General features: G+C 32.4%; 1 protein-coding gene across 1 annotated transcript; it reads left to right on the forward strand.

The window, feature by feature from the left end:
• The first annotated feature begins 4,535 nt into the window (after positions 1-4,535).
• On the forward strand, positions 4,536-10,178 carry LOC105770067 (serine/threonine protein phosphatase 2A 55 kDa regulatory subunit B beta isoform). Its single transcript, XM_012591112.2, has 14 exons — positions 4,536-5,152; positions 6,118-6,221; positions 6,347-6,445; positions 6,542-6,661; positions 6,850-7,035; positions 7,195-7,286; positions 7,507-7,625; positions 7,970-8,093; positions 8,220-8,343; positions 8,500-8,568; positions 8,674-8,765; positions 8,873-8,950; positions 9,167-9,234; positions 9,483-10,178. The coding sequence occupies exons 1-14, from the start codon at positions 5,038-5,040 to the stop codon at positions 9,623-9,625; spliced, it is 1,533 nt and encodes a 510-aa protein (XP_012446566.1). The 5' UTR covers positions 4,536-5,037; the 3' UTR covers positions 9,626-10,178.
• The last annotated feature ends 79 nt before the right edge of the window (positions 10,179-10,257 follow it).

The raw sequence follows: 10,257 nt of genomic DNA on the forward strand, positions 1-10,257 counted from the left end.
GACTAAATTAAAAAAAAAAGTTTATTTGTATAAGCTATCCATTGTTGGTATTAAAATTTGGTTAACATATTTGTAGTATATGATAATAAATTTATAAAATGGATGGTTTCTTGAAAAGTAATATATTTATAAAAATTATGTTTAATTGTAAATAAAGATAATGAGTTATTTGTTTTGTAAACCATAATTTATAATGTATAAATTGAATGGAATAAATAGAGAAAGAAACTTATTGAAATTATTTATTGGAAATATGGTTTGCCAGAAATGATAAATTATTATGTATTCGTTAACCATATGGGTATGCATGATTGAAGTATAGTGATTCGAAGATATGCTATGGTATTGATATGGATTGAAACATGGTTTGCAGCAAATGTGATTGTATTATGAATAAGTGACTATGGCATCGGAATAGTACTATTCGTAAGATCTAATTGGCAATGGAGTAAAATAAGCAATATTGGAATTATATGTATACATGTAGTAATTTTAATGTAGAATGATTGAAAATTGTAAATAATGATGTTTAATTCTGGATAATTCGGGTATGGGTATTAATGAGAAAAAATTTATATGTATCATGAGAGAAGTAAATTTATGTTCACATCCTTTAATTGTATAAAAATTTTTTAAGATTAGTTTAACTGAGTTATTAAATTAGAAATAAATAAAAATTTAGTGAAAATTATGATTAGTTAAATTAAAGGATTGGATCAATATAATTTTTTATTGATGAATTATAATTATAAGATATAGTTTATATTTGAATTATAGTTATAGAAATTTATTGTAATTTGATTAATAATTTTTGTGAGAACAAAAGTGATAAAGAAATTTTAAAATTTTTAATTGAATTTAATATGTATTTGTTATGGATGTTTGATTATGTGTAAAAAATTTGGTTTAATACCATTTATAAAATGTTAAAAAATTTTGAATTTGGTTGAATAAACTTGAAGTGATGTTAAAATTGGTTGAAAAAGTGGTAAAAGTAATGATTAGAAAATTGAGGATTAAAAAGAAATATTTGTATTAAATACATTAAAAATGGAATTTATTGATTTAATTTCATATTTGTTATTCGATGTTAATATGTGATTTTATGAATCATGGGAATAAAAAAGAAAATTAAAATCATGATAGAATTAATAAATGTAATAAATATTAACCTACTTTTAATTTTGGATCAAATAAATGTATCGATTTTAGCTTATGTTCGAAAGTTTGGACCAAATCAGAAATTGTAATGCTTGAATTTAAGTCAACGTGATTCGTAAAATACATTAAGGATGTGGAATGGAGAGGAGGAGGAGGAAAATTGGGAAATATATGAATGATTCGTGTATAAATGGTCATATGTTTGATTATAACTCATAAACGATGAAATATGAATGATGCTTATTTTGTGCATTATTGGTCATGGTTTAAGCTCATGTGTGAAAATAAAGTTTCATAGTATATGTGTATGGTATATTCAGTATATGATTTGGCATGAAATAATACCATGAATGGTTTATGAATTAACACATGTTGGTAAGCCCGATATATGAATAAATGATCAAATTGAGCGGACGCCGGATTTGAGTACTTCGATCAAGTGACAAAGTGATAAGTGATAGCTTCACTACACTTATCCGATCAAGTGACAAGTGGAAAGTGGAAAGTGATAAGTGATAGCTTGGCTACACTTATCGATCAAGTGACAAGTGAAAAGTGATAAGTGATAGCTTGGCTATACTTATCGATCAAGAGACAAAGTGATAAGTAATAGCTTTAGCTACACTTATCGATCAAGAGACAAAGTGATAAGTGGCTACACTTATCTGATCAAGAAACAAAGTGATAAGTGGCTACACTTATTTGATCAAGAAACAAAGTGATAAGTGGCTACACTTATCGATCGTAAACAAAGTGATAGGTGGCTACACTTATCTGATCAGGGACAAGTGATAAGTGATCATACGTAAGACCATAGTTATACTATGGCAAAGTGAAAGTGAAGTACTCAATTTTCCGTGACCGTTCCCTAATTTGATTAAGGATGGTAAGTGACAAATGGGCCGAAAGAATTAAAGTAAATGGATAAGTGGTAGTGTATTTATATCGGACGATGTTGTTATTCAAACTAAAGTGATATTTTCATTGCTAAATTGAGAATTTCATAAATGTGTTATTGAATGGTATAATCAATAAACATTGAGTTAAATGGTAAATACGTATTAGTTTTGAATTTGATGTCATTGAATTGTACGTGAATTAAATGGAAATTGCTAGTGATATGATTTAAATTATGAGCATGAGAAATTGCGAATTGAATGAAATGGAAATGAAGCATTAAATTGCATGAGTATGTATCGGGTCTCGCAGGCCCTAATTATTATGATTATAATATTTTGAGGATATATTGTGAAAAGTTATAGAAACATGTTAATTATTTTGAAAGTTTTAATTTTGATGAAATTTTATAACTCGGTTAAATACGTTTACAAGTGTATGTGTTTTGGTAATGCCTCGTACCCTATTCCGGTGTTGGATACGGTTAAGGGGTGTTACATATTGGTTCACTATTATTCAATCAGCTCTTGGGGCTCGTTCTCAACTAATACATATAGTAGCATACATACTTTATCTAGCTTAACACACATATAAGCATATTATACCAAATCATTAACATTTCATAACTTCTATACTACTTTTGTCATCTTAGGTTGCCCGAAAACGATGACTTTTGCTATCAAGACTCATTATACCATCTCGAGTGGTCTGGAAACAATGGGTTATTCAAATTCAACATTCTACCATCTCGGATAGCCTGACAACAATGGCTTTCACCATACTTACATTTTACTATCCCAAATGGCTCAACAACAATAGTTCTCACGGTTTACCTAACCTACCATCCTGTACGGCCCGACAACAATGACATTCAATATCTAAATATTTTAATATCCCGAATAGCTTGGCAACGATGGTTTTCTACCTAGGGCATGGCAACTAATATAAACAATACTCGAGTTTAACAAGGTAACATTTAATCAATAAACATCATAACCACGTGTCGTGCTTTAATGTCATCACTAATTCACCATTTCATCACATCATATAGTATATTTCAATACATTTTCATACTAAATAACACATATCAATCAAATCATATAATTTTTTATTCTATTCAATTTAGTCCATGTCTCAGAATGTCAATCTCGAACATAATAATTCAGTTCAAATAGCCATTGAGAACTCATCTCAATGTTATATCATGCAAAACATCATAAATATCCAATAATTAAATTGATCCCGAGTCATAGAAATACAAATCGGGTCTCGTGTCATTCCTCAACAACTCTCGCTTTTGCTTTCCCTTTCGATAGCCCAGCGTTGACATTAGCTACGTACAATCATATAACATATATCAATATAAAATTCCAGCCAATTCACAAACAATTATTAATTCATGCATATTTTACAATTTATTCAATTTAGTCCTTAAGCCCAATATAAGCATAACTTTCAATTCCTAGCTTTGGATTGAAATTCGATTTCACATATTTTCATCAAGGACCCTCTACTTCCTATTCCTATGGAAATTTCATAATTTTTATATTTTATTCAATTTGGTCCCCAATGTACGAAATAAAAATTAAGCTTTACAATTTAATCTTTTTCATAAATTAAACTTAATTTCTATCAATTTCACATAATTCTTCAAGAAACCAACAATGCAACTTTATAAAATTTTAACAGTTTCAAGAAATTGGTACATGGGATAGCTAAATTAAGCTCTCATGAGTTCAAATTCATAAAATTACAAAAAGAAAAAAAAGACTTGAATTCACATACCAATTTAAGGCTGTATGTTACAAAAATTTCTTAGGTTTTTCTTCTTTGGCAAAGACAAGGATGAATGAAGAAGATAACTTCTCATCCACTAATTTTATTATATATAGTAGGGTCAAATTTTAATTAATTTAGCTTAATTAACTTAAACTTAGTTTAATTAAATTAAGCTAACATTTAACTTATCTAGTGGAGATGTGATCATCATCCACTAGTTTCTATTGGAAAATGGTTCGATTTCCATTTAGGACATTTGGATAATTACTATTTTAATCATCAAGCATTTCATCAAATAAAAATTTATAGCGATTGGACTTTTACAATTTAGTCCATGAGCCCTAATTAACTATAATTTCGGCCAAATTATTTAACTAAATTTCAATTCATCAATATAATAACTCCTTAACTATCCCTATTTCATATTTAATGACTCGATTATAACAATGAATTAAATGAAAACTTTCGAATAATTCAATGACTATTTTGTAACCTTCTGAAGTTGAGTGACCAAAATATAAACTTACTAATAGTTTATGGCATTGGGGGCAGTTTACCCTTAAAATTGAAAGAGAGGATAGTCGGCGTCGTTTTGTATCATATAGCGGACCTATGGCCCACATGAGTTACTATTTTTTCATCTTATACATCCCTAAGTTGCAAAAATAAACCAAAAAGGAAAAAGGAAGAAAATAAAAGAAGAGACAGAATAGAAAAGAAACGAAAGAGAGATATATATCCCACAATCCGCCAAAAAGCTACGTCGCATTTCCTGCTCCGTCATTATCTTTTAATCTCCAACTTTCTATTCTCTCAAACTAAAAAGGAAAAAAAAAAAAACTGTGGAAGTTTCAATCTATGAGAGAGATGAAGGCAATCTACAGTAAAATCTCGTCGCTGTTCATTTTTCTTTAAAAGTTTATCTGATCGATGTTCATTACCTGTAAAAACGAAAAAAAAAAGAAAAAGAAAAAAAAAGGCGCGGATAATTTATCATTGTGGAAGCTGTTTTCTTATCTATATGATCGATTGAGAGCTTGCATTTATGAAATGGAGATTGCTTCGAATCAATGAAGTGTTTCGATTTTGTTGAAAATCTGAGTGCCAGATCGGCTCGTTGATGCATTGAGTTCGCTTTTATTTCAATTCTTGAGGTGGAATCTGTTAAATTTCTTCGCTCTTTTTTCTGGGGGAAAAGCAATGAGCAACGGCGGTGCCAAAGCAGCTGTGGCTTCGGTGGGAGCACCACAACCGCTGGACTGGAAGTTCTCGCAGGTGTTTGGAGAACGGACGGCCGGAGAGGAAGTACAGGAAGGTGTAATATTTGGAATTTTGGATTTATTCAATTCGATTCTTCTTAGGGTTTAATTACGTCTAACTGTTTATCAATCATCCAATTTTAGTTAATTTTTATCATATAATCGTTTTTCCTCATTGCTATATCCTTTTCCCATTGTTTAAGTTGGTATACGTGAGTTCAATTTGATGTATATTCGATTGGATAGAAGTATAATGTTAGGATCTAGGTGTAGCTTCATCACTCAATAGCTTCTTAAAGTGTGATGCGAAACAATGACGTGTAAATTGTGGTTTAACAATCTGTTCATGTTCTATAATTACTGGTTCATTTTGAGATGAGATTAATTGTTATTTACGGAATTATAGAAATTATTAATCTATAAACTGTTATTCATACATGCCTTGCTGTTTAGTTTTGCGAGTATATCTAATTATACTAGGGTATTGGAGACTGGTGCACCATGTAAAAAGGTATTAAACAAGTCTTTGCTGGTAAGTGTCTCAGTTTGCAAGCGTCATTGATGCTTTTGACTAACATGACCAATATTGAAGTATACTTTCTTCATGTATGAAATTACTGTAGTAGTTTCTTTTGCATTGGAGGTGTTATAGAAAATAGAAAAAAGGTCCAAGTGAACTAATCAAATCATTTGACTTGGAATCCTGCCATGTGAGTGACTAGATCTATGAGCTACTGTTGTTTTGAGCCAGTGGGAAGTATATTGGTTATGTGAGCTGTTTTTGACTGAGCTTTATTAGCTTTTCTCTCCGTGATGCTTTCCTTTCATTGTCCTCAATGATAAGAGGAATTAAATTAGAACTTTTTAAGGACATATTATTATCCATAATGCCTTTTTCTTGACAATTCTGTTTGTATGAAGAAACCAGTCATGGGTATGATGTGCTTGGTTCTTGTTTGTCCTTCATGTTTTGCTTCATCTGCTCACTTCATTTACGTCCTTTTTTCATTTTTCTTTTCAGTTGATATCATATCTGCTATTGAATTTGATGGAACTGGTGATCACCTTGCCACTGGAGATCGCGGGGGTCGGGTGGTTTTGTTTGAAAGGACTGACACTCGAGATGTATGTCTGCTGACTGTTTTCCTGTTTATATTTCTGAAAGTATCTTGCTTCAGTCACTGTCTTGCTCCATGTTATGTTGCCACACTTTGCTATAAAGTTCTCTGACAAAAAAGTATAATATGTAGTATGCTGGACATTGGAGAGATCTGGAGAAGATGGATTATCCAATGAATAGGCACCCTGAGTTTCGATATAAAACTGAGTTTCAGAGCCATGAACCTGAGGTATTTATTACGCAAAGTTTTAGATTGTTCTAGTTTACCAAACATTTCTGGACTTGAATTTTCATTATAGTGATAAACTTTATTGGTTTGATACAGTTTGACTATCTCAAGAGCTTGGAAATTGAGGAGAAGATTAACAAAATTAGGTGGTGCCAGTCAGCCAATGGTGCTCTATTTCTTTTGTCTACAAATGACAAAACAATAAAGTTCTGGAAGGTAGGTAAAGGCATCTTTTTATTCTGGATTTTACCATCATGAATTTGTACTCAGATTAGTACCGTGATAATCTCTCTATTTTGTTTTTCCAAGGAACACCAATTTCCCACAAGCAGCAGCACAGAAAATCTAAAAATCAAACCCTGCTGCTATGTTAGTTTTTCTAATGTGATGTCAAATTTGGACAGGTACAAGAGAAGAAGGTCAAAAAAGTATGTGACATGAATATGGACTCCAGCAAAGCCATGGGAAATGGTCCTATTGTTGATTCAAGCATATCAACAAGCTCCAAACAATTCATTGAGAATGGAGGATACATAAGAAATGACTTTTCATTCCCAACTGGGGGTTTCCCATCTTTGCGTTTGCCAGTGGTAGTTTCCAATCCAGAATGCTTATTTCTAAGAATAACAATTAAAGATATTTTGTTTTTTGTTTTTTTTTTTATGCTTCAATGGTTTAGGCAATGTTTGATATGTGAATGTTATTGTATATATGATTTGCTAGTCTAACATTTAATGCTATATAATCAGGTAACCAGTCTTGAGACGAATCTTATGGCTAGATGTCGAAGGATATATGCTCATGCCCATGACTATCATATTAATTCCATTTCGAATAACAGGTCCATATCCTTATTTGATTTAATTTAGCTTCAACCTTTCCTCGCCCTCTCAATCCTTATGGTACATCTCCTTAGTTTCCATCGAGTTTCAACTCTCTTGGGGCTGAATCTTTTTTATTGTTGTGGTTTGAGGATGGTGCTTGACTTTTGAAGCTGAAAACTCTTAGTTTGGTCATGATTTTACCAAATACTTAATTATTCCTTTCTTCTTGATTTGTAGTGATGGTGAAACTTTTATTTCGGCTGATGATCTGCGAATTAATCTCTGGAACCTGGAAATTAGCAACCAAAGTTTTAACATTGTTGATGTGAAACCTGCAAACATGGAGGATTTGACTGGTGGGAATCCGTTTTTTGATTGGCAATTTTGGATCCATTTGGATTTTCTTATTCTTTTTTCTTCTATTGCATATGGTTGATTGGAAAAAGAACCTATTCTTTCTGGTATCCCCATCCCTCTTTGCTTTCCTTTCAGTTCACCACCCTCCTTCTCTGTCTTTCTCTTCTTTTCTTTTTCTTTTGAGAGGGTAGGAGTTGGGGTTGAAGGGAGGCAGGGCCCTATCTCACTCTTTGGGTTTTACAAACATCATTCCTGTCAGCTTATATTATGATCCCCTGTAAACATACTACTATATGTATATGTCATGTTCGCATAATTTATTTGCTTCAGTTCATACTTGCAGAGGTGATAACTTCAGCAGAATTTCATCCTAAGCACTGTAATATGTTAGCTTATAGTAGTTCAAAGGGTTCAATACGTCTTATTGATATGCGACAGTCTGCACTATGTGATACTCACAGCAAATTGTAAGTGGCCTGGGGTATTTCTGTTTTTTATTGGTTTATTTGTTTTTGTGGTTTGAAAAATCGTCATTAGATTTAGCCACTTATATTGTATTTTCCTTCTGATTTTAAGATTCTTTTATGCTACAGGTTTGAGGAACAAGATGATCCCGGCACCAGGTCTTTTTTCACAGAGATCATAGCATCAATCTCGGACATTAAGTTTGCTAATGATGGGAGACATATTCTAAGTCGTGACTACATGACCCTTAAGGTTGATAAGTTTCTATATAAAATTAATTTTTCTCTTTCAAGCAACCTTTGTCATGCCTTTCGGATATGATGCTAGTATAATAGCTGAATCTCTAGATTTATATACTCCTTTCTCTTCTATTGTTCTGTAACAAGGTCTTCATTTTTCGGCTGACAGTTGTGGGACATAAATATGGATTCTGGTCCAGTTGCTACTTTCCAGGTTCATGAACATCTTAGACCTAAGGTAACATATTTGTTTAAGATTCTTCTGATGGGTTTAGATCATATTTAGAAAGGGACACTAAGTATGTCTCCACACGGTGGATTTTTTTTTTGGGATCTTGAGCAGCTTTGTGATCTCTATGAAAATGATTCCATCTTTGACAAATTTGAGTGTTGTCTTAGTGGAGATGGACTTCGAGTGGCTACTGGTTCATATAGGTATGGTTTATATATCTTAATGGCTCTCTTTATCCTTTTAAATTAAACATCCACTATATGCCAGGACCTGGACATTATTATACTGTGGTGTCTTTTTGTGATTTCAGCAATCTGTTCCGGGTATTTGGTTGTTCTGAAGGTAGTGCAGAAGCAACAACACTGGAAGCCAGCAAAAACCCCACGAGGTAATGTTTTGATGTTTTTGGCTACTTTTTAATCCAAAAAAAGGAAAAGAAAAGAAAAAGGGAATATATTATTGGCTACTTGACTATCATAAACATGATAACGTGAGTAGCTTCTAAGGTATTTGTTTGACCTTTTATTGTTTTGAGAAGCCCTCAATCAATGTCTTGTTGGTTGTCAGAAATTATTCCCCTTTTAAGTTATTATTGAATTTCCAGGGGACAAGGACAGACTTCATCAAGGCCTTGCAGATCCCTTGGTAGTCTCTCTGGTGTTGTCAGACGAGGTATTGTTTAACATCCTTTGTACAGAGTTGAAAATTTTGAGACGTCTTGATTTGTGTTCCGTCAGTTTAATATTCTTTTCTTGCATAATAAATTCATTTAATCACTGATTTGTGATTGGTGAATTAGGATTATGACTTTTGCTAACTAGTTCTCGAACAATTACTGATTCATGGAAAACATTTTATATATTGTATACATGTCTGAGGGTTATTTATCTATATATCTCTTTCTCTGACTCCATTTTCAGTGAAAGGAGCAGATAACTTGGGAGTCGATGCTAACGGAAACACTTCTGATTTCACAACAAAGTTGCTACACCTAGCATGGCATCCGACTGAAAACTCTATTGCTTGTGCTGCATCAAACAGTCTTTACATGTATTATGCATGAAGCTGACCCAACAAAGCTCGAGATTATTTTACTAGAGATATCGCTTCAAATTCTTCCCTAATTAATTATGGGGAAGAAGCTGCAGCCGATGTTATCAGACAATCTTGGTGATTCATGGAAATTCCCGATCATGTCTTTCACACCAGAGTTCAATGTAGCTGTTGTTGATCTGTTGCCCACTGATTTAAATATTCTTTGTAGGGTTAGACACAGTGTTTATCCCTACTATGTTTTGTTTAGGTGGAAGAAAATGAGCACTCCCCCCCCCCCCCAACTTCTGAACTGAAGTCTGAATCAAAAGCTTCTCTAGCTAGGGCTGCAATGCAACGTTGCCTTGCTGGGTTTGAGAGACTAATGGTATCTTTAACCCCCAACATCAAAGGCAAAAGAAACGAAGCTATATATATAGATATAGATATACATATATACATATATATATATATATATATATATACTGTTGGATCAATTCGCATTGATATTATTATGTGCTTAAAATACTGTACCATTTTAACTTTATAATTTTTCATAATTATGATTGTTGCTACTTAATTTCTATCCATTCTTTACATCAAATACAAAGAAATGCTAGTTCGTCACTTCCATGTTTCAGTTGTATGTAACAGGTTAATCAA

Source organism: Gossypium raimondii, chromosome 5, assembly GCF_025698545.1.
Source record: "Gossypium raimondii isolate GPD5lz chromosome 5, ASM2569854v1, whole genome shotgun sequence".
Lineage (NCBI taxonomy): Eukaryota > Viridiplantae > Streptophyta > Magnoliopsida > Malvales > Malvaceae > Gossypium > Gossypium raimondii.